This window comes from Rattus rattus, chromosome 6 (assembly GCF_011064425.1).
Source record: "Rattus rattus isolate New Zealand chromosome 6, Rrattus_CSIRO_v1, whole genome shotgun sequence".
Classification (NCBI taxonomy): domain Eukaryota; kingdom Metazoa; phylum Chordata; class Mammalia; order Rodentia; family Muridae; genus Rattus; species Rattus rattus.
Window position 1 is genome coordinate 106,091,602 of NC_046159.1, and position 26,460 is coordinate 106,118,061.

Below are 26,460 nucleotides of genomic sequence, written 5' to 3' on the forward strand. Positions count from 1 at the left end.
AGAAGGCAATGACCAGAGAAACATGACCCATGACCTGTGTGTGCCCCAGAAAAATACATGTCTACATCCATCTTACTCTGGTTCAGATATAGAAAATTACAGTATTTCTCTTATGGAAAAAATTACATTGTTGAATATGCCAAAATTCATTCCCCTTCACCAAGTGTTTATTGAGAAACTATTACTGTCTCACCTTACCAAAGATCTAGCTATGGCCCATACAATAACCACTGGCTCTGAGTCCTGCTTCCTGAGCGAGGAACAGAACACGAAGTTGCATAGCATAGACTGCCTGCTTAGGCCTTTCAAGGGCACAGCAAGCAGGGAAAGGGAGCGGTGGGAAGAGGAAAAGAGGTATCATAAGTTCTCCAGAGGAGACGCTGCTGAAGCACACACAGACTTAGTAAGTAAGAGGAATGACTTGGAGAGAAAACACGCAAAGTGGAACAGAGCAGGACACAGATGACCGCTTACGAGAGCCAGTGGAAAGGGAGGAACTGGAGGAAGTACCATGAAAAATGGATAGTAAAGACAACCCTTCTGGAATTTTGCCTTTGATATGACCTTTCCTTTACTATATAAAAAGAAAACAAGGACTTAGATACAGCAACCACCAAATGGAGGAGGGCCCGGAACCTGAATAAAACCCTTAGTAGCTGAGACTGTAAACTCCCCATGATAGAAAGAACAGTTTTTAAATTCAATCAAAGGTGTCCAGCCTGCAAAACTGTCACCAATACCAAGCTTGTACTGAAGCCTCATCCATGAAATTAGGTCTCACCGTACAACGTTTTCATACCACATCTTAAGACTGTTATGATAACTAAACATTGTAATGTCCTTGTAAACTGCTATTTAAATATTAGCTAGTATTTGATATTATAAATATCTTATTGATAAGGTTATTGTTATCAAGCACTAGAAAATCATGGCCTTGGAAATAAGCTTCTCTCTGTGTCGTTAGTTCTAAATAAGCATGTGTCCTTTGAAATCATAAAAATACAGGAATGTATATCAAAGAGGAGCAGCGATGTGGCTCAGTGTAGACATCTTGCCTAAGACGTGTAGGTCCTAGTGTTTGGTCCCTACAATCAAAGAGAAAAGAGAAGGAGGAGGAGGGAGGAAGAATAACAGGAAATACAGGTTATCATCCCATGGTTATTACCAAGTGTAAATGGTCTCTATGAATTATGAACTTGAAATGTATTTCATACCTTTTAAAGTTACATATTTAAGCAAAATTTGATCTGCTGTACATTCTGGTGTTTAATCATCATTTAATACATATGCTAAATGCAAAGTTCCATGCTGATAGAAATATGCCTGTCTACTTGAGAAGATTAATACTGATAGCCAACTAAGAGAACAGAGACTCACATAGGAGACAAGACTCACGACACTTCTGGCAGACATTATCTAGATTCCTCTAGGCAAGCCTGTGAGGAACTTTCAAGGTTAGTTCAATTGAGGTGGAAACCTGGTGATCTTAGTTAGGGTTTATACACTGAACAAAAACAATGACAATGACAACTACAATAAAGTTGGGGTCCTGTACTCAATATAAAGGAAGAAGTGATCTAAATTCTAGCATCCACCCTGCCATGACGGACTATACTCTCAAAGTAGGAGCCCAAACAAGCCTGTCCTTCCTTAGGTTAGCTTGTCAAGTATTCTTATGATAGTGGCAGGAAGAGCAGCTAATGCACTGTCTCAGCAGCAATGGCAGGACAGTGTGGTACAGTATCCTGTGATCTGTATCATAAGACCCCTCAGTCTTCTATAAGTGAAGCCTAGAACTAAACGTGTCCCGGGATTTGTCTGATTCCGCTTATTCATTCTTATTCTTCTTCCTCCATATGCTTACCAACTCAATTGCTGGTTTTGTTCCTTTGGTATAATCTCTGTTTTGCCCTCAAGCATTTTGTTTTCAGAAGGATTTCCATTCTGCCATGATAAAATACAGTATCTCGTTAATCTTGATATCATGTGCATGTCAGTCTTGACTATCAGTAGCTCATCTGGCTTATTGTATTTTCATACAGGTTCTACGCTGACTCACATTCTCCCTGCCAGACTTCCAACTTCAACTCTGAATGGAACACAATTCTATTTTCATCACTATTCTGCCTTCTTTCCAACATCACCAGAAATTACACATGTCCCCACTTTCTCCTAATGAGAAGGTCGATCTCATATTCTAATGTTTCCACTGGTAGTGGGAATATCCCTTTAAAATAATTACTGTTTTGTCTTGAACCACCTCAAGACACTATGTAATGGTTATAACCAAATATGGTCAACTTGGCAATATCCACACAAACCAGCCCATACCTGTCAGGATGAAGGGAAGCTGAAAACACAGGTAGAACTGGCAATGTACATGCTGACTCCTGAAGGATAAAGTTTCAATCACACAGGGAAAGAGGTTAGAAGATTATATGACTGGCAGATCATGGCATGAGAGGCCAAGAAAAAGAAATTGCTTATGGGTCTCGATTGAGAGTTTAGAATAAAAGTTCTATGTACAAGGAGATCATCAGGTATGATGCCTCACCCCAAACAACCTAGAGTGGGTGGCAGGGAATATGAAGTAAGGAAGAAGCAGGAAGTCAGCATGAGCCCTCACTGAGCTGACTGAGCTGGATAAGAAGGTTCAGATCTGGCATAAGGGAAGTAGTCCAGAGCTGAGGAACTAAAGCAATGCCAACAGAAAGAGGAGAGTCCAAGCTACAGAAGTAGAACCAGAAAAAAAGTAGTTTCACTGGATACATGAGGCATTAGGAGCAAGAGTTTTCTAGGCAATCAGCTTAGATATGCTAAATTTTATTTGGTTTTATTTTAATCCAGATCTTACCAAGTGGTAAGGGTCAAGCCTAAACAAGGGTAGAGAAGAGTCTGTTTGTGCAGTAGTAAAGGGGTATTCATGGCAAATAACTTGCTAAAGTGAAAAAAATTCAACACAGATAGAAAGTTGGACTTCCTTGCTGTGGAGTTCCTTTGTAGTCAAATCACCACAGTAGTCTAAGAAAGATCCCTAAAACTCCACAGACAGTGCCTCACAAACAATAACTTCTAGATAAAGATGTGAAGGAGGTTAGGAAGTAATAAACGAATGAAATGACATATATATGAAACAGTTTACATTTGTGTTTGTGAATGAAACATCACACACACACACACACACACACACACACACACACACGTCCTCAGATTCAGTTCACTGTAAAGTACAGTCAACTCCTATTTGAAGTCAGAGCTGAGCCTTGAAAATTAACATGTCAGCCAGGAGTGTTGATGCACGGCCTTTAAGAGTAATACTTAGGATATTGAGAAAGCAAGACTTTGAAATTGAGGACACCATGGGCTACAAAGAAGACTGTGTCTCAAAGTAAGATATGGGAGGAAGGAATTTCTATATTAATCAAATCATGTGCAAGTGAAAATATAATAAACTAACACTTAGATAGGAAAGGGAATGGCGGTTCCTTGTTATTTAGAGAAACCATTCTCTTAATTCTCCAAAAAGGGCTGAAATGAGAAAGAAATGGACTCACGAAGATGCATTTCTGGGTATTGAGGAAACTCTTCTAACCTGTCGAGCAGGTTTTGGGTTTCTAATTGCAATCTGGAGAACAGAACCAAGGCTGCTTTTCTTACACCTTTCTCTGCCATTTTTATTTTTATTCTTACCATTTAACATTTTCCTATTGTACTTCACACTGACACACAAGGAAAAATAAAATGTAAAAGGAATCAGTGGCTTCCAAGATGCAAACACCAGGAGCCAGAGAGCTTGAGATGGCTGGGAAGGCACTGCAGCTCATGGCAAAACTAGGGAGAAGAGAGGCCAGGAGGACAATGGGGCCTGCTGCAATCTAAAATGTAGAGGCAGCTACAATAAGCACAGAAAACGACTTCAGTGCACTATGAAGACAATAAAATGTTTTTTTTTTCTTAAATATGCATAATTAAAAGGCGAATTCTAAATCCATCCTGAAAAGGGTTGGGGATTTAGCTCAGTGGTAGAGCGTTTGCCTAGCAAGCACAAGACCCTGGGTTCAGTCCTCAGCTCGAAGGAGAAAAAAAAAAAGCCGAACACCAAATTCATCCTGAAAAAAGCTTTTACTATCACAATTAATCACCACTTTCCAAGTTGTTGTAATTACCTGTATGTAATTCACAGTTTTGTTTGGTTCAAAATCGTTTCCTATTTCTCACTTGACTAGAGCACTTGCTGTATGAAACCTACTCACCCTGATCTCATGTCAGCCTGCAGAAGGCCACGCCTGCTTCCTCTTTTGTGATGTTGCCTCTAAAGGGTTCATCCCATTTGCCAAGCTCCTGCGCTCCCCATTGGACTGAATTTGTTTTTCCTAAAACTAGATTACTTACCCATGTTTGCTTAATAAAGGTGATTTAATATTATCAACTATCTTGTTTTGAAAAGGATAATTCTTAGTTCTGAGTAAGTATATTCACAATGACAAAATTTTCAAATATTTTTCTTCTTGAAAACTTGAAAATTTACCAGCTGAAGTTATCAAAGGGTTTTAGTAGTATATAGGGACACTAATATCAAAGTAAGCAAAATAGAAATAACTAAATGAGAAAAAAGAAAGTAAAAGATGGGGGGAAGGACAGGGGACAGGAGGAACAGAGGGAGAGAAAGAACAGGGATAGTAAAATCTTCCAAACTGATCGATGCATAGCTACACCTAAAGGAATGTGTAATTAGCAGAAGAAATTGTATTTTCTCTGGGTGTGCCTATATTACTCTGGTTGTAAATTACATTATCAATTTACATTTCTAAATCGGATGTAAATGGGCCCATATCTGGACATAAGCATACTTCATTGATGCCGAGTAGGCATATTTTGGCTATTACAGTCCAAAAGACAAATGTGTGTTCAGAGTACATAAAAAGCAGTACAAAAACCATGTAAATTCTTGCACTGAAAAGTTTTACTGCTGACTTTTATATAGAAGCTATCAGTAATGTCAGTGGATAGAGATGGAAATGGTAGATGGAAAATCTTAGCAGCACAGTAGTGATTTTAGTGTAAGGAGTTGTAGATTCTATGTCTCAGGAGTCATCGCAAGAGGAGAGCCACATGAATATGTAGCTATGAAAAAATAAAACAGAAAAACAGCAAACCAAAAGAGAAGGAGAGAGTAAGTGAGGGAAAGAGGAAGACAGGGGTGATTTCCAGTAACACTGCAGATCTCAACATGACCTGAGTGTCCCTTTTACTCCACTGTGGAGAAAAAGAGAATCAATGCTAAAAGGGTCCAGAAGACTCTCAGAAGTTCTTGTCCTGCCAAGGGCAACCAGTAGTGCTCACGTGTTTGAATTAAACAACGACAAACAATAAAAACAAAAGTAACGTACAGAAGTACACGACTCCAGACCTGAGTGAACCATGTCAGAGCCTCCTGAGTGAGCTTCTGGCTGGCTGTGCTTGCCCTCAGCTCTGGCCCCCATTCCTGTATCTCCAGGGTAGACATTGCTCCGGCAAGCTCTCCTATTGTTACAAGTCTCACCTCACAGAGCCACATTTCTAACATTTAATCAAACCCTCGGTTCTTCACAAATCTTCCTGATTCTTCTTAGATTCTGCTTATATTTTATAGAATGAGCTGGACTTCTCATGTCCAAATTCTTATTTCAAACTAGATGAGAGGCACGTGTTCATATAGGTAGGCGACTGACTCCCTGACTGACTTCCATTTTCACTCAGGTGTAGGGTTTTGTGACCCATGTGTAGCCTGTATCACAAAACATGGTTAGAAAAGACAAAGGTTAAAAGAAAAGCTTAGAATAAAAAAAAAATTTCATCTCCAAATACTTAATAGAAGATTGAAACAGCTCATATTTATAATATAAAGTTGAAAGCATGCACTCACATGTGAGTTTTAGAATCTACATAAACACTGCACAGTGCACCTCAGACCTCATAGTACCAACAGTCTGAAAATTAATTTTCATAATTCAGAAAAACCTGTTGGATCTCTTAAAAATATGACACAATGGCTGCATTGCCTTCCATGCATAAATGCACACAACTCACAAGGTCATCTGCTGGACTGTCTAAGACTTTCTAAGTATTTTTTCAAGTACACTATATCAGAAATCACAGCACCTTCAACATGTCCGCATAAGCTTTAGCTCATTAAAAACAAACATGTATCTGCATACAGTCACCACATAGCTTCAATGCTCAGAAGAACACACTTCCAAAGAGCACTGCACATACCAAACTACCATGGTGGGACACACACACACACACACACACACACACACACACACACACACACACACACACTTGAAACAGGGTTTCTCTGTATAGCCCAGGCTATTCAGGTCTCAAACTCAAGATAGCCACCTGTCTGACACATGGTGCTGGAATTACAGACGTGTACCACTGGCCTGGCCCTATATTTCTGCTACAAGTCTCTGTATAATGCCCCCATTCCTTAAGCAAAAGGAAGCTATTTCTATTCTATCCACACTGAGTACAAGTTCTGACTCCACATCTCCATCAGAGAGGCTTGAGCACACCCTGGCTCCCAGCAAGCCCACTGTGGTCCTTGGAATGCCTTTCCCCTTTGATTTGCAGTCTCTCTGGCCCGGGCTTCTTTCCTCAAATATTCAGGGTCGCTTCTCTTCCTGCATCATCAGGTCCACATAAGAGACATGGTCTCACAAAGAGCTTCTCAACTCAGATTCTCTAAAAGGCACCAGCAAAAGGATTAACACACTACAAAAAGCATTTGACATTTGATTTTTTAATTTTAAATGTCTAAGGCTTTAGGAATCTTGAAGGATAAAGGCATTTCCTTCAAAGTCATAAAACTTAAAGTACAGAAATCAACATGTGGACTAACCAACTCTTTGCTAATATATGAAGAAAATTAAAATACTCAGTAATTTATCCAATAAAAGTGTCTCCATATGTTTTTCTCATTTAGCTCAACAGGGAGAGAAACAGATGAGATGACCTCTTCTCAGTGCAAGCTGCCAGTGGGGTGGAACTGCTCACAATATCTTGGTAGGCTAAGAGAAAGCAAACAAGAAGATTCTATACCCAATCTTTTTAAGATAAATGCCTGATCAAAAGTAGACAGTAAAAACAAATATTAAATAAACATGAAGGACCCAGTAGAGTTAATGGGGTGAACAAGTGGAAGCCAGTACATTTGCCTCTGCTTTCCTGGAGGTAAGGCCACCATGGTTATGAGGAGAGCACAGGGTTCCCCAAAGGGAAGAGCTTGTAGAATAATTTTATCAGAGGGAAGAACAAATGGCTTCTGGGACATCAACTCTGCAGTGTTCTCAGAGGGCAGTTCAGTTTCTACTACAGAGCCTCTAGGCACTAATGAATGCACTGCCAGAGAAACAGAAGTTACAATAGTGCTATCTTCATAAAGGAGTGGACGAACCACATGCAACGTTTCAAGACCTCAGAGTGCTGTCCTTGTTAGACAGAGTCAGGAGGGAGCAGAGGACAAAGTGTCTCCCTTCCAGGGAGGAAAGTATTTGAGCTCAGTGAAAAGTCACAAGGAAGCTTATGCAGTCTCTTTGCACAAATATTAGTTGTTACTAATTAATTTATGATAACTGTCATTGTGAGGAAAGTTACTTCTGAAGCTCAAAATCATGATTTAAGATATAAATAAAAACCACTGTCATAATTAATTAGAAAAAGTTTGGGATGAGTCAGGAACAGAATTATTTGATCTGAGTAGAAAACCTTTCCAGAACAGCAGGAGGAAGACGGTGACTAATAGGCAATAGAATATGTCATTATAAGAATTGTCAATCTGGTTCAAGAGAAACCCTGCATATTTATCTTTCCTGACACATCTAAAAGATTCCCCTGGTTCATGTCCTTCTCAATACCTGCTGCATCCAGACCTGTTAGATTACGCCTCCTGGCAAGTTCCCCGGCAAGCAGCTCAGAGACAACAATGTGGTCTCATCTTTTTCCCTAAGCTTTACATAAAGGCAGCGCCCAGTAAATAACTGGTGATGAAAGTAAAGGAAAGGAGCCAATATACTGTTGAATTTTCAATATAAATTTTAGTCTCCCACCCCCTGAAATCGTTCCACTCTCCTATTCTATAGGTCTCATTTTGCCATACTGTCTTTCAGTCCTGTGAAGGCACATTTCCCCAATGTAGGGGAATGCCAGGGTGTTGAGGTGGGAGTGGGAGCATCTGCATAGAAGCAGGGGGAGGAGAGAGATGGGAGAGGGGGAAAGGGGTTAACATTCAAATGTAAATACATAAAATATCTAATAAAAAAGAATAGTCTTGTAAATATTGAAATAGTCTATTAGCAAAACTACTAGTAAAGAGTTAACTTGTGATAAAAATTAGTTTGGAAATATACTATTTATACACAGGTTAATACTCCTAATTACAAAAATTAATTTATAAACTTAAGAAGAAATAATGCACACTTAGAAAAGGGTGGAAAATAATAACTACAATTAAAAAGTCCTGAAGGACTTAGCCATTTGAAGTTTTATAAGCCTCTTATTAGAGTTTAACTGATACTCATTAGTTCCTTTAAGGAGCAAGGTTTAAAATTGTGCCAAGGGCTAACAAAGCCTGCAACTATCACATGATTACAAAGAATTAATTCACCTTGCAAGCCACATAATGCTCTTGTTACTTACATTAAGAGATATAAAAAAACACTTAATGATGAATTGTATCATGTGATAAACCTTCAGTTCTTGTCAACAGTAAGTAACAACTGTGAATTAAAATGCAGATGGGATGTGTAGAGAAGTGGGAGTGTGTCACAGTAGAACAGCTGTCCAGGAAAGCAGCAGGAGCGCTGGAGTAAGAAGCTGATAGACAATACAGGAAGTTCTACCCTCCATAGGCCTCCCGCCATACTCGAAATAAATGTACACACAAAGAATCAGTTCTCCCTAGCAATCGCAAAACGGGACAGCCAAGTACAGACTTAGACTGAATTTTGAAGCAGCCCATAAAGATTCAGGTACATTCCTCATTTCTTAACAATAAATGACACTAAGTGAAAAGCAATTGTAATTGCAGAATGAATGCTAAGCTAATTAACAAAATCATGCTATATATCAACAATATGGTTAAATACAGAGGTTTCACATTATAATACATAACACAGAATATATATCAAAGAATTAAATATTTTCTTATTCTTAATCACATGATTCTTAGGCAAATTTACTTCCAGCAAGAGATTTAGAAAGTTAATATCTTATTCTGAAATACAACTTGTAAAGAATTCAAAAGTTTCTGTTCCTTTACATAAAACACAGCAAATATATAATGGTTATTTGTAGAGAAAAAGAATATTACATTTTGTATCTAAGCCCAAAGTTCCTTTTATAAATTGTGGTAAAATATATAATACTAAATGTCCTTTATTAACCATTTTATGTATACTATAAAATAATGTTGGCTACTATATGAGCATGGGTATATCCTCAATTAATACAATTAAATATGGAAAACAGTGTAAAGGTCCTACAGAATTAAAAATACAACTGTCACAAGATCTAGCAATTCCCATGTTCTGACCATACCCAAGGTAAAGTGGAAACACCCAGAATATCATTCAGCTGATGACTGGATAAGAGAAACGTGACAGTTATACACAATGGAATATTACTGAACCACCAAAAACGAAATTCTGTCATTTGTGACAAGATGGATCAAACTGCATGATCTCATTCTTGTGTGATCTAAAAGTTCAACTCATATAAGAGAAAGAGTGGAATGCAGGTCAACAGACAGTAGAGTGAACGGGGAGGACAGATGAACAAGGTGAGCAATGAGTAGCCATGGTGGGGGAGGCGGGGGCCTGGTACACGGCTGTGCAGTGGGAGGACTGCAACAATGGTGTGTAGCTCAAAAAGAAGTATTTTGAAGTTTTGACGCCCCCAAAAAAAGATAAATGTCTGGGGGGGCAAGATTATTATATGTATGAGAACATCATGTTACCATGTTAATATGTATAATGCTTGTTCTTCATGTATTTTCAAAATAAATTTAATGAACTACAATATTAAATATAGCATGTTGGTCTTCTATAAGTTTATAAATAGTTTTAACTCCATCATGCACACAGAACTCTAGAAATTAATTGTAAGACAATGCTGATGGGCACTGAGAAATTGTCCCTTTCACCCTGGCAGAAAAGTACCTGTACTTAGGACTTAGAATATTTTTTCTGAAAGAATCATGAATTTTTTTTCCTACAATCTAGTAAACTTGTAAAGTGAACATGTAACAGATTTTATTCTGCTCACCATCAAATTATATTCCAAGAAATAAAGCCATATATTTTACTCTTAATATCATTTAGGTTAATACCAATCACATCTGTTCAGGGATTTGCTGATTCTCGAGGGACAATAAAGGAGTCATTAGTGTAAATGAGTAAGACACACTATGGGTCAGTAATTTGATTTTCTTGTGAAGAACTACAGAGAAAAATAGCACAGGCTTGTGGGCCAGGAGTTATGCTGTAATACTTCATCTCTGCGATGGCAGTGCACAGGCAGAGTAAGGGCACACATGGACATGTGAGCCAGACTATAGTCAACAAATGTGTATTTATGAACACAGACAGCAGGCTAGATGTCCCCAGTGGGTCCTGGCTTGCAAACCACTAAGACAGATCCAAGAAAGCAGGAGGAAGAAAAGACAGGATGGGCAGGACTAGAGAAGAAAGCAAGGAAAATCAAATCGAAGTGTCTGTGAGCTGTATCTCCCGAGAAAAAGGAGCTATAGGGCTGACATTGTCTGCTGTATTGACGAACGTTCACTGTGAAACCTTACATAACGAAACAAGTTTCTTTGTTCTAATGACTTGACTGAATGCTGGCTGAACTATCGGCACCCAAAACATCAACATAAATAATGGAAATATTGATCACAGATAAGTACATCATAGGAGTTGACTTACCTCAGCAGTGGATGGAATATGACGGTAATATTTCTGGCTCCAGGTTTGCAGACAAATTTTGTTCCTCCACCTTCAATTAAGTTGTCATCAGGACCTCCTTCCAGGAAAATGAAAACCGAGATTTAGCTAATTAGAAGTTCTATGAATAAGCAAACCAAGCTTATCTGCACGAGTGTTGCATAATCACAAGGGCTGCCTCGTAAATTACCCACTATATTTACAGTTATTGCAAAAGACATGATCTAATTTTTCTCTTCAACAATGTATGGCATAATTACCCAGCAAAGACAAAACTGAAAGTCCAAGAAGAATAAATGACTCAAGGGTACAGCATAGTTGAGGCTAAAGCTTTTCTTTTACTCAGCGTCTTCTTTGGTGAGGAGGCACGCAAAGAAGGAAGAAGATATATTTAAAGCATCTCAGATTGTAAAATGTATATAAATCCTATTTGTTGTTACCAAGTCAAAAAACCCACAGACTAAAAGACACACTACTATTTTATGTAACACTGGGAGATACAATCCTGGTTATTAAAACATACAGTTTTGGGGCTGGCTCAGTGGCTACTCTTCCAGATGTCATGAATTCAATTCCCAGCAACCACATGGTGCTTCCCAACCATCTATAATGGGATCTGATGCCCTCTTCTGGAAGGAAGGTATACATACAGATAGAGCACACACATATATAAAATAAAAAAAAATAAATCTTTAAAAAATTAAAATCTTTATTATAGAGAAGTCTTATTTGGCTATTATAAATAAACATTTTCCAAAAATATCTCAAATACATTCAATATGCAAATATAAGAAAATTAAATTTGGGCGAGGAAAAAAAGATCAGTGTATGAAAGTGCTAGGTGCTCCTTCCAGAGGACCTGGAGGTAGCGCAAGACCATTGCAACTCCAGTTACAGCAGATCTGATGCTCTTTTCTGGCATCCCCGGATACCAGACCCACAAGTAACTCACAGACATACATGCAGGTAACCAACACACACACACACACACACACACACACACACACACACACACACACACACGAGAAAGAAACTTATCAAGATAGTCTTAAAACTGTAAGATGTACAGACATCGGCCCTCAGAATAACTGATTGAAGCTACTAGCAGTCACGTTTTTCATTAAGTGCTACCCCGAGTCACAGAAAATTTTATTTCAATCTGCTGACATGTGTTTTACAAAGCACAAAGTTGCTGTTTTCTTGATGCTATCACAAGTCTTAAAGCAGATTTTGCAATGCCAACCAGGACTAATATTCCTTCTCAAATGGCTCTTAATTGGTAATCAGCTGAAAGACCAAAGGATCACAGTGCAGGAAGCAATCTGCAAGCTCAAATGCTGAGGTGTAACAGTTAACATCACTGTTGTAGGGATTTAGTGGCAGAGTTGAGATATATACTGGATATTACTTCAGAAATTGGAAGCTTTGCTTCTACCAGCACCAGCCCTTTTGGGGTTTTGGTTTTGTGTGGTTTAAATGAAATTCAACTGCTGCCATCCCTAGCTTCTCCCCATGGGGTGGGGTGGGGTGGGGGAATCAGGCATATCTAGTATTCCATTTGAAAAGACATGAGGTCTACAGGTGGTAAATGTAGTTTGGTTTATGCTGATAAGGTTGTGGATGTAGTTCAATGGTAGAATAATTGTGTGCAAAATCCTTGGTTCAATTACTCAATCAGGGAGGGAGCAGCAAACTTTACCTATAAAGGATCTGTCTTAGGAAGGAAGGAAGGAAGGAAGGAAGGAAGGAAGGAAGGAAGGAAGGAAGGAAGGAAGGAAGGAAGGAAGGAAGGGAGGAAGGCAGGCAGGCAAGCAATGAATGACGTGGTCTAACAGTCTCTACTAAGGGTAAAACAAACCTATCTCCAATGTTCAGTTAGCAAGGCCATTTGCCTCTTAAGCTAGGTTTTCTCCTTCAGTCTCATGATGTCTTGTGTGTAATTGGTTCGCTACTCTTCATTAACCACATTTTTTTTCTCCATAAGTTTCAGAATTCTGGAACAAGCGTATACACACATACACGTTCACACACACATACACAAACCATGTTGTTTAGGGGATTTCTTCAAAATATCTAAGTGACCTACACCTATATATTTTTCTTTTTACTTTAAAATGTTTCTTGCTCAGAATTCTTTGAGTGCTATCAGACACAAACAAAGCTAGGTTGCTTTATTATCCATCTCGGTGGTCTCAGGCATGCTGGAGCTCCAGCAGTCCACACCCAGCAGCTTCAACACTTCCTAGAGGCACCAGCATTAGACAGACACTGTGTTTCCCAAAACCATCAAAACACAGTTCTAAATTCTAACAAAAATACAATGGAACTTTTACCTCTTCCTTTGAATTCTTACCCTGCTCCTTCACAATCTCAAACTTTGCATCACAACACAATCTGAACCAGGCCTATGGATGTCTTGCTAAATTTTGCAACTTAAATGAAAGCACTGAGACCAACACAAGGATTAGGGGAGTAGCTCAGCTGTAGAAAATGTTCTCTGTATGAGCAAGGCCCTGGGTTCAATGAATGTACAAAGAAGATTAGGTAAGCAGAGGGAGCTTGGAATACACTCACAGATAGACCCCTCCTTTAGCCAACCTCTTTCTCAAAAGAGCATATCAAACAGTTACAAACAGAGAAAAGGAACCAGGAATAGATTTGTCTTCTGAATCAACAATTTTTCTTCCAAGACCACAACACCTAATCAGAAGGGAATAACCAAGGAGATGTGTTCATGAGAAACAAGGTTATTTCTCTCCCGCACTCTAACAACAACATAAACAAAACTAAACAAAAAATAACTTTCTATGAGATGGATACAAAAATAACACTCAATTTTATTCACCCTGAGCATTACCTCAAAGTGTATGAATTAAAGTAGGCAACTTTTAATGATCTCTAAAAATATCAAGTGCTATGATGTTAAAGACTCCATATTTTTAGAAACACCAAGCTGCAGATTGCTAGTCCTTCATATACACTGCACACATGGTATGCAGCCCAACCTGTATGCCTTGGCCATACTGGTCTCACTTCAGGAGGGGCATGACTTTTACCAACCCTGTAAGTACAATATCTAGCTTAAAACACCCAATCTTGTCGCCCAAGCCAACAGCTCTATTAAAAGTAACTTTATATAAAAAGAACTCACACATACTTTAAATACATCACTTTTGTTATCACATGATTTCACTAATAATTACATAACTTATCTCAACCTAAAGAAGTCAAGCAAGCATGCATACGTTGCACTGACGGAAAAAGAAATGGAGACCTACATGGACAAAATAATATTTAGGTTAAATGACAAAGCATATATGGAAGTCTTTTGTCAAGTGTTGAAGGCCAGCAAGTGCGAGTAACTCTTTCTGTCTTACGGGTAGTAGGAATAAATGCGTGCTTACAGCCATGGATTAAGAGGTGGAGCCAAAAAACAGAAAATGGCAACAGTGAAGACTGGAGGCACTAGATATGTCTGTGGCAGAGAGAAAGCCCTGGCAACAAAGGCAGGAAGGCAGGGTATGAAGTTCCAAACTTAGATGCAGTTCCCTGCTCAAACCTGGGAGCTGAGGGAAATGATGAAATGGGCCAATGCAATTAAAAGTGCTTTGTCTCCTTTAAGCCTTAACCAAAATTCTACCTACGGGACCTGTTTATTCTTTCAGTTCTATGCTTATGTGAACCTTCACTGCATCCTGTAGGATTTCCTCTTTATAAATCAAGTGTTTAAATCTAGGTTATGGAGTGCTATGGAATAAATGTGTCCTCCTAATACCATGTGTTGGACTCTTAACCTCCAACTCACCAGGAATGATATCTGAGATTTTTTTCCATGAGGATGAGTGCTCATGAGTAGACTGAAGCAAACTTCCAAGGGCACAGGTGACTATAGAAATCTGAGTCCCTCTTCCCTCTCACCCTTTCTCTGTCTTCTTCCATTGTGGAATGATATACAAAAAAGTTGTTTGTTGCCACTTAATTTCAACTTCTAGTCCTCCAGATCTAAACACCACTGAATTTCTCTTCATTATAGACAATTCAGTCTGTGATATTCTGTTGCAATGGCACAAAATTGACAAAGGTATTGAATTACCAATTAAAGAAAAGAAGAAACAGCATCCCAAAGAACTACTTTTGAAAATAAGCTATCAGAACAAAAAGAAAGGGCCTGACCCAAGTTCCCAAAGCCTGAGTGTCTCTAGCATCAAAATGGACTAGAAATGGATGTTTGGCCTTTCAGTATGCTGTGTGAGAAATAGAATTCACCTCTCCTCACATGCCCTCCCATCCAGCCAAGTAGCCTGGAAATGGCTGTCAAGACCATTAAGGAGCAAGCTGCTCAAATTCTGTGACGTGCACTGACCAGGCCGGGGCAGCTCTCACCTTCATTCATTATGCCTGCAGACTAATCTCTGCTGGGAAGGCCAGGGGATGGGCACCAGAGAAAACGGTAAATGATGATGGATGGTTGGAATGAAAACGAAATTGACAGCAGGATTACAAGCAGGCTGGATAGCACAGGGTGATGGAAGAATGCCCCAGTCATATTTCCCTCTTCTTACAATGAGGAGAATAGTGTGACAAGCTCTCCCAGACGACTGGTAACAAACCCCAAGGCCACTGAACAACTGTGGTATGGCAGCATTTTAGCACTCACAGACTAGCCTTTTCCTTTAGAGCTCATTTGGAGGAAATTAGCTGCTAAATTTCCCTATTCCTTGACTCTTTGAGGCTGAGATCTGTTGCCATGGATAATGAATATACTCGTCTTAGTAACACAGACAGAAAATACCAATGCCTCAGAAAAAATGAAAACACATGTTGGCCTTCAAAATGATCATGGTGAGATGGGAACAATCAGTAAATTTTAATCAAATCGCAGGTGTTACTTAGCATTAGTGTAAGGATTATAAATTTATTAAAACAATCTGAGCCTAAGCTAGCCCCTTTATAAGATAGGAATTATGGTCAATTCCTTCAAACCTAATGTGTGAATGTGCAAATGAGAAATCGTACACAAGGGCATTCAGCACAGTGACTGATGTCCAGGGCACACATCCCAATGGAGCCAGTCCATTTTCCTTTTTGAGGCTATCAAAATGGTAAGGATGTGCTTCCATATTTTTTTCGGCAACATTAATGGTCAATATCTTTAATGAGCCCAACAAATGAATTTGTAACAAATAAATTTGTAATAACTGTATAAAACATCCCTGTAAGTCAGTATCACTGCAGTGACAGATTGAGAAAATCCCTAGGAACATTCATAGTGTTCATAGACAAGATGAAATAAACTGTTCTTGACTCTTAATTTTTCAGTTAAAATAATATCAAATATATAGAAGCTAGTACTGTGAAAAAATATCTTGTGCTGAGTTCTCTAATTAAAATAGAACAGAATGTAGTAGTAACTTCCATTAAGTTGCAGAAAAGAGCATGTCCCAAATGATATTATGAAGGTGTCCTGGGTACCAAATTGGTTTTCAACATTGCAAAGAATTACAGCGAAGATTAAGTGTTTTACAATGAATATCTGACTTTGGAAAAGACGTCTAGAATAACAAAAATGGAATGCCTACTTGCATCAATAAAGAGCATGTTTAATTGGATCTAGACACCAGCTGAGTGGTTTGAGTTTCCTGAACTGGAGTGTCACCTTGGCAGAGGAGGCAATCTTATAGACTAGTCTTACAGAATGGGTCTATTCTTAAAGCATGTTGTAACCTCACAACTCTATCTGGTGATACCATCACTCTTCAGCCTCTAACAGGGCCTGAACCCAGCCCTGAGGTGTAGACCTGAATCAAAAAGATAGAAAATCCTTATCCACTACTATTTCAGAAAATCAAGTCAGGACATTTGGTGGTAATGTTTTGTTAAAGGATAAATTTAAAATAGATCTAGGAAGAAAAACCAGGCCAAAAACAAACAAACAAACAAATAAACAAACAAAACAACAACAACTACTTCAAAGACGATATCACATTGAAACTCAAATTGAGGCTAAGGATATAAGATTCAACAAAAACAAGACCATTTTAATCAGCAATGAATCTGTGGTACTTGTGATAGCTTCTAGAATGTAATAAGCATTTGTTGATGAACACATGCATTAAAAAAAGGAAGAAACTTTCTGCTCTAGAAGTGAATTATGACTATAAACTTCCTATGAAGAAACCACTGGTATATTTTATAAGAAATAATGCTCAGTCAGGAACCTAGGTTTTAAGGTTAAATGAATTAAAATATTATTCATAGAACATTGGCCTAAGTAGAAATAAGCTACTTATTCTAGCCTAAGTTGAACAAACACCTTGCCAGGATTCTCATGATAGCTGACATACATTTATTCTCAGTTTCTTCCACTGCTGTGATCAAGGCTGCTACTGTTACCCTGGGTAAGAATAAAGAAGAAAAGGGGGAAGTAAAAGAGATGCATAATCACTAAATAGCTACCAAGGAGTCTGCTAGACTCCTTACAAAAATGTTCTCTCTTGAGGAATTTAATAAAATCTCTGAAATACTATTACCAGATACAAAAATTAAGAAATGTAGGCATCTTTGGGACAATCCAAAGTACAGGGCCTGCTCAAGGATGCATGTGGTAGGCTCAGTATTCAAACTTCAGTCTGATGCCTATTTAGACATAAATAGACATTATCAACCAAATTAACAGCATCAGCTTCTCATCACAGGAACTCAGATGTTGAATAAGAAAATGGTGTTTCCATGCTCCACTCTGTTCATAGCAGCCTTATTTATTTATAATATCCAGAAGCTGGAGAGAACCCAGATGTTCTTCAACAGAGGAATGGATACAGAAAATGTGAAATGTTTACACAATGGAGTACTACTCAGCTATTAAAAACAATGACTTTATGAAATTCTTAGGCAAATGAATGGAACTAGAAAATACCATCCTGAGTGAGGTAACCCAGTCACAAAAGAACACACATGGTATGCACTCACTGATAAGTGGATATTAGCCTAAAAGCTTGGAATACCCTAGAAACAATTCACAGACCACATGAAGCTCAAGAAGAAGGAAGACCAAAATGTGGATGCTTTGGTCCTTCTTAGAAGGGAGAACAAAATACTCACGGAGGAAATACAGGGACAAAGAGTGGAGCAGGGACTGAAGGAAAGCTCATCCAGAGTCTGCTCCACCTGGGGGATCCATCCCATAAGCAGCGACCAAATCCAGTCACTATTGCTGATGTCAAGAAGTGCTTGCTGACAGGAGCCTGATATGGATGTCTCTAGAGGCTCTGCTAGAGCCTTACTGATACAGATGAGCATGCTTTCAGCCAACCATTGGACTGAGCACTTGGACCACAATGGAGGAGTTAGAAAAGGGCTAAAGGAGCCGAAGGGGTTTGCAATCCCATAAGAAGAACACCAATATTGACTAACCAGACACTCCAGAGCTCCCAGGGATTAAACCATCAACATGGAGGGACCCATGGCTCCAGCTGCATATGTAGCACAGGATGACATTGTTTGGCATCGATAGGAGAAGCCCATGGACCTGTGAAGGCTCATTTCCCCAGTATAGGGGAATGTCAGGGCGCTGAGGTATAAGTGGTTGGGTGGGAGTGGGAGCATTTTCATAGAAGCCGGGAGACGGGGGAGGGGGAATGAAAAGGGGGAAAGGTGATAACACTAAAATGTAAATATATAAAATACCGAATAGAAAAAAGAAAATGGTGTTGCATACAACTTCTAAAATATAGAACATTGAATTTAACTTTATGATAAGATGATAAATTTACAGATTTTTCATAGAATCAAGACTAAACAAGTGAACTCAAAATATCATTTTTTCTTGCTATAAAATGAACATACAAGCAGTATATTTGGTAGAAGCACATTTAATTATCCAACTGATGTTAGAAATAGCTTTCCTCTCTAACATAGTCCCATCATGAAAAACTAGATATGCTTCCGCATCTCTGCAGACTGCCACCAGGGAATATGATGGGCACTTCAGCACTGAAGTGGCTGTAAGGGCATGAAGACAGAAGACAAGTGGCTGTGCTTTTCAAAGGGACAATTTATTTTCTATTTCTCTTTTAAAAATAAGGAAACCCAATATACCCGTCACATGCTCTGATCAGGGCCACCACACTGCACCTCTAGTTTCCTACATAAGAAGCCCACACAATATCTTCTCTCTAGTTTCCTCACAGCAGGCAAACAGTACAAATGTTCCACCCCGTAACCCATCACCTCGTGGATCTATCCCCATTATCTTGTTCAACATCTGAGTCCCCGTAAAGAGAAAATGGCTTTAATTTTTGTGGGATTTCTATATGTTTAAAATACTTAAGAAGTGTCAGTTCATTTTAAAATCAGAGGGAAAAGGGATAAAGAAGGAAAGATACAGTCTGGAGAGTTAACATTGCTGAGAAGAGGAGAGGCCCTGGCATGTAAGTTACAGGGAGCATCCCCTACCCTCCCACTTTCCTCTCTTCTCCTTCTTTCCTCTTTTCCTTCATCACCTCTCTCTACTGGTGCTCAAGGGTAACTTTTAAGAATCACGAGATGAATTTGGGGCTAATATTCACAAAATACTCCCCAACCCCAATGTCATCCACTGTCCTAACAATGTGGACACTCGACTACTATAAGCAAAATGAATGACATGGCGGGTTACCACAGCAGCTGACAGAATGAAATGTGAGTGGCCTCCATCACTCAAGAAGCCATTCTTTCTTCTTTTAGGCATCAGCAGTCATTTCCACAGACGTCACAAAATCTCCTGTGTAATACGCAGTCACAACAGGTGCTGAGAAATGAAACCTGAAATCCCTATTACAGAGGAAAACACGCATTTTGTATGTGTATAGTATTGTTCCTTTATCAAGAGTCAGGCTGGTGTAACATAATCAAATACCTAAAACAAACGACGAGCCGCACTGAAATGTTTGTCATAGCACTTCATCACAGAGAACAAGAATGGAGTGACAGAGCCAAAGACTAGAAGTTCACAAAAACTGAGGACATTCATGCTCAATTTCCCTTCTGAATTAGGGTAAGGATTAGGGTGAGCATTGATGAAAGAACTAACTTCAAGGAAAACGAGAAGAAACTGATGAAGACTGGCGTACAGTTCTTCTCTGCCTCCATGAGCCAGAGCAGTGGCAGTGCTTGCAATTGGGAGTATCAAGACACAATTATCTAACATGGCAGAGTCACAGGGTCTGGGGGAGAACTGTTCTCAGAGGGCGAGAAAATGGAAACATAACGGAAGGTTCTAATAAGAGAGAAATTTAGGCAATTCATCAGAGATGAAGAAAGCCTTGATGGGGGAGGGGAGCTTGCCTACAGGAAATGGGGGAAGCTACTGTTAGGGAGCATCTGTGAGGTTGGACACATGCTACAGTCCAGTGAGAAGAATCAAAAATGGCAGCTAGAGGGTAGGTGCTTGTAATAATGCTCTTCCTACTTTTTCCTGAGGTCAGAACCAAAGGGACCCCACTTCTGAGCTATAAATAGAGAAGAGAAGAGGCATTTGTTAGCAAGTGCATAAGGAATTTAACTACAGAACACTTGAGGATGAGGGTAAAATGAAAAGAAAGAAAACCCTAAGGACCTACTCACTGGGATAACAAAAGGGGAAACCACTTGTTCCCTCATGAATATGAAACTCGAAGAAGAGGATGATAAACTCAATTAGGGCAGCATGACTACATAAGTTCCTGTAGTAGGACATATGCCATTTGTCTTGAATAAAACCAAGTAACAGTGTACAATGTTCATGATGTATCTCATCTGTTGGAAAGATCTGTAGGTAAGATCTAACAATGCTTTTGGGAACTGCTTCCAGATGATCTCTCCCAGAATTCAGCCACAGTACATAAAGGAATGCCCACAAAGACAGAAAGCTGTGTCGTTTTTAGCTCCAAAGCTGAACATATTCATCAGGTGTGCAGGCTCATGCTTTTCATCTGGCACTCGCAGGCAGAGCCAGGATGATCTCTGTGAGTTCAAGGGTAGTCTGGTCTGTAGTGAGTCACAGGACAGCCAGTAAGAAACTAGGGCAGAATATGTTGTAAGTAACAAATAAACTTTATAATAATCTAGTTAATTAGGAGAGCGGGAGAAAAAGGTATCAATGCAACCTCACTATGAAGCTTTAAAATAAAGTGAGTTGGAAGATAATGTCACTAAGACAGATGTGTCCCTCAAAGATATTCCTTATTTTAAGGACTGTTATTGCTTACAAATCAAAAGAAATACATTCATTGACAGAGAGAAGAAATGTGTGAGAGAGAGAGAGAGAGAGAGAGAGAGAGAGAGAGAGAGAGAGAGAGAGAAGAGGAGAGGGAAGAAAGGGAGAGGGAACACTTTAATTATCTTTCTAACAACCAATTAAGAATTTGGGAAGTATAACATGGAAAGAAAAATGAATTAACATATTTTAAGGTTAATAACCCTACATCTTAATCTACCAGAAAATGTGATAATTGAAAGGCTAGAGAAACAGGCATAAATAATATGTAGTACTCTTGCAGAGGACATGATTTCATTTCCAGCTTACAACTGCCTGTAACACCAGCTAAGAGGATCCAAAACACTCTTTTAGCACCAAAGGCAATTGTAGTCACATTGTATAGAAACCCCCAACCCCACACAGACCCTTTCACACATTATCTATCTATCTATCTATCTATCTATCTATCTATCTATCTATCTATCTATCTATCTATCTATCTATCTATTTTTGAGGTAAGGTTTCTTTGTGTAGCTTCAGCTTTCCTAAAACTAGCTTGGTAGACCAGGTTGGCCTCAAATGTCTAGAGATCTACTTAGCTCCGCCCCCCAAATGCAAGGATTAAGGACATATGCCACCACTGCCTGGCTTCACACGCTCATAATTAAAAAGTATAACACATTTTTTTTTAAAATATGGCCACCTATAGATCTTCCAGGGACAAAGCTATTAGCATCCAGCTGTGGCAGTACTGGAGGTTTTAGAATACAAAAGGAAATGGAACATTCTACAAAAGGGTGAGTCACTCACTGAATGATCGCTAGTCCACTCTGTGTGTATTTTTAAATGTCTGATCAATAAGGCACAAGGGAACTTCAATTGACCATCTTTGAGGAACACTTCTTCTTAGTGTCATTATCCTCCAACTCACTTTATTTTAAGCTACATAGGAGATTGCATTGATCCATTTTCCTCCCATTATTTTAACTAGTTTTAATGATCTTGAATATATTACCTACACTGCAGTGCCCACTTGGGCACCACCAGGTCAGAGGTCTCATGCCTGAAGCTAAATAACTCTGTTACATATCAAATGTTGGACTCCATTTACATAGTGTATTTTTAATGCTGTAGCATCTATTAGCACTACATTGTTACTTATGACTGAATAAAGTCCACTGTACATGCATGGCACATTGAATCTGTTGCAATAGTCATCATTGATCATCAGGGATCTCCACTTTGCACCTATTATAAACAAGGAACATCCAAATACATATATCTGTGAGAAAGAACGTTTCAACTCTTCTAACCACTTTATGACTATAATTTAGTGTTCTTTGTTGGGATTTTCTGTTTGTTTTGTTTTATTTTTTCAAATAACTAGCTGATTAACAGAAAGGAGAAGAAATTTGGGGATAATAGATGAGAATAGATGGTTGGAAAACAAATATATTTGCAATATATTTTTCTGTATACTCCCTTCCCAACACAGCAAGCTCCCCAACCTCATTGACCCTCTCACCATGGCTGTTGTTGGTGTTAGAATTAGATAAAGGTTTGTTAGGGGCTGCTGCACTCGTTCCACAGTGGGAAAACAGAGTTTGGATGACTTGGAAGTCTTATTTAATTGTATTTATTTTTTGTGTGGTGTGTGTGTGTGTGTGTGTGTGTGTGTGTGTGTGTGTGTGTGTGTTCATGTTCATCTGTGTATTGGTATCCCTGTTTCAGAAGATATTAAAGAGTGTATTTGATGATACTGAGCCCAGCAGCGTTTTTGAACTGCCAAATGCGAGAAACTCTGTGTGCTATCTATACTGTTCTAAGTATAAACACTTTGTCACCTATGAGCAAAGAGAGTTTCTCTCATTGATTGAATTTGGGAATGTAGGCTATTTTACTGTGTGCTCAGGAATCCTTATTAAACTCAAACAAGATGCAAAGGACAGCAGAGTACAACAAGGGTCCTGATTTGATAAGTCAAGCTCATCCCCAATCTCCCATGCATGGCGGCCAACTAGAGGCCACTAAGGATGGTTGCAGGCTACACTAATTTTTATGAAAGGGAGAGCCAACAAACTGAAAACAGAGTGTGATCCTCAGTCTTGACCTGTGGAGTAATCTACAAAGTAGTTCATTGGGAATGAGAATTGCATAAATACCAGTTCAGATGGAAGATTTGGCACGAGAAAATGCTTTCACTGGCTTAATACTCAGAGAAAAGTAAATCTTCTTACTCCCTAAGTTAGAAGGAAATTAGTTTGAAGAAATCAACATAAAAGTTACGAAGAATAATAAACTAAGTGACTGAGTGGAAAAAGGTAGATGGTGAGCTCTTCGAACAGTCGAAATACACTAGTAAGTCTTGCAGGACACTCATATTCTTTCTAACGTGGGCTCTACGGGAATTTTGGGTTGGAATTCTAGTTAGACAAGCTGCCTGCTTCTTAATGAAGGAGTTATTGGAAGGTGATTAAGTTTGTTTGTAGAAGAGAGTACAGAGATTACCCAAATCACGTGGGGATTTTCACCCATGGTTCGGAACTTAGATAGGGAATATTAATCACTGACTCCAACTAGAGAGCTGTGATATTTATAGGTTAATAATGTTATTAAAAATAGATGTCTGTACATGAGGCAGAGTGAATACAGACATATATTATCGAAGTTATTAATAAAAATCTGAGGCCTTGGGTAGAGAGCTTAACAGAGTATTTTGGGTTATAGTCCTAGTTTGATAAGTTGCTTACTTCTTATTGATAAAAAGTGTATAATTATTACCCCCACTAAAAGCCATATGGCTTGATGATGCCTACTAGCGAGGGTTTGCCGTTATTTTTGATATTTACCACAATAAGGAGCATGGTTCTCTTAAAGTGGGCTCCACGGAAATTTAGGGTTAGTTTCCAGTTGTGACAGGTTACAAAAGCCTGGCAGGCTCAGACACTATTGTTTAGCTTACTTCCTTTTTAAAATTGTTTAATCTTCATAATGGGTGTGACTTTGAGCTTATGGTTATATTATTCCTCTGGGAGAGAGTGCAAGATACAAGCTTTTCTGGTAACAGACTAAGGAACATGGTATTTTGGGAGAAAGGTTTTACCTTTGTGTTTTCACAAAGGGTGATTAGGCTCTGAACACCTTCCAGAGTCATATAGATAAGATTTGATAGAGGGAGACTGCCTGAAGAACTAAATTCAAGAGAATCAAACAAAAAGATATCTCAATTCTAAACTTCTGTCGAGATATTTTGCAGAATGTACCAGCTTATATTCCTGATCTCAACGACTTTCAGCTGGATCTGGTCAAGACAGGCATATCTGGTTACAACATTTGCTCCATTTTCCCTAACCCCAAGGATATCTCAATGTCCACGTTCAGTTTGAATTAGTTACTGAAGAGTCATCGCCCCGATTTCCTGGACTTTTGCGGGGGCTGAAACTGGTACAGCCACAATCTCATTTGGTAATTAAGCTAAAATCATATCTTTACTTTGGGATAGAATTTATTTGTTTAAAAAAAAAAAAGTAAAAGTAAAAGGTTTTACCCAGTCCTTCTATTGATGCCATTACAAATTTCTGAGTTGATTACACATGTGAGTCAAGGGGCCAAAAGCAAATTCATGACTCTAAGGTTGTTAGAGTGATTTCAAGATAGTATATTAAGATAGTTAATGGACAACAGTTGGGATTACCTTATATAGACAGACGGTTTTCAAAGAAGTCAGAAATCCACAAAATATAACATTTAAAGTTACTTATTTTTGTTGAGACATATCTGCTCCTAATACTTCCCATTTGGTGGATTTAATTGAGTATTTAATTGGTGGAAAAAATTGAGTATCTCCATCTCCAGGTAAGGTAACACTTTGTGGCTAGACAGCCACTGGGCAAAAACTATCTATTTCACCTACGGACTAATAGTGTCCACAAAGGGACACCTTATGGAGAAGAGTCGACTGATAATATTTGCTGAGCCAGAATTATCAGCCCTTCAAGCTTTCTGCATTTCAAGAGTCTGTCAGTTGATTCTAGGCCTGAAGGCTGAGGACTTGCGCTCACATGTTGCTAACAGAAGACTGTGCTAGTGGAGATTTGTCTCTACAAACTCTCAGTTCTGAAACTGTATTAGACTTCCTATATTTACAGATAATTGGTCATCTTCAGATTTCTGATGGGTTTGAAGGCTGATTATAATCCTAGAGCCTCCTCAGGCTGTTTAACTTTGAAAATACATATTTAATTAGATAATTATCAGATAGTATACAAGCTAGCCAGGATATAGTAGATAGATAGATAGATAGATAGATAGATAGATAGATAGATAGATAGATAGATAGATAGATAGAAAGAATATATTTTAAGCCATTCTTAAGGTGGAATGATAACTAGATTTTCTGTTTAACTGATAAAATGTTGGACTGGGTGTTAGATATACATTTAAATTATAATGATAATAGTTTGTGCTCAACTTATATTTCAGAGAAAAAATTTTTAATTAGACAGAAAGGGTGAAATGTAGAATGATGTCATTATGCGGGTGAAGGCAGGTACAAGATAGAACAAGATCTGTCATTGGATGAGAAGGAAGGATGGGCAAGGGAAAAGTTTTAGATGAGGAGGAGACTGGAGCAAGAGGAGAGGAGCAGCAGACAGAACATGGAGGCGGCTGTTAAGATTCCACTCTGCACATTTAAAGATTGTTATAAATAATCTTAAGGGATTGATGTGTACAGGGTTTTGTATGTCTAGATGAACAAATTATATCTTATCAATTGGATCAGAGGTTATTGTGTTGTGTGTTTTTTCATGTGGCAATTTAATTGAGTTCAATAGAGTGTGTGGTGGCTGGACACACTGGGCCGCCATGGAATTGGGATGTGTATGTCTGGCATGGTGGCAACCTGCCTTGGGAACTAGATGGGTAGAAAGATTGTTGCCAGGCTCAGAGCGAAGCCTTCGGCAGTGTGATATGGGATGGAGCAAAGTGGGTGAGACAATTGCTGACTGAGATAAAGATATCCAACAGATGTCATGTGACACTACTGTGCCAACTCTATGGGGGTAAAAGAAACCTGATATTTTAATTTCACCACAACACATCTGCATCACAGAGGCACAGGTGGTTAGTTTTAAATAACATTACCAGCTAACCCACAGTTACTAAGTTTAACTAGTAAGTCAGCTTTCCAGTCACTGTAGATAGCAAATTTTGCAAATTTCCTGGAATTACAATCAGTCTTGAAACTAGGGAGAAACT

At 38.8% G+C, this 26,460-nt stretch overlaps 1 protein-coding gene across 1 annotated transcript in view; it reads right to left on the reverse strand.

Moving 5' to 3' along the window:
- Exoc4 (exocyst complex component 4) overlaps nucleotides 1-26,460 on the reverse strand; it is a 725,423-nt gene that overhangs the window by 368,321 nt on the left and 330,642 nt on the right. Inside the window, exon 10 of the mRNA XM_032906792.1 lies at nucleotides 10,968-11,064. Coding sequence (XP_032762683.1) covers nucleotides 10,968-11,064 — 97 coding nt within the window. The remainder of the gene's footprint in view (nucleotides 1-10,967; nucleotides 11,065-26,460) is intronic.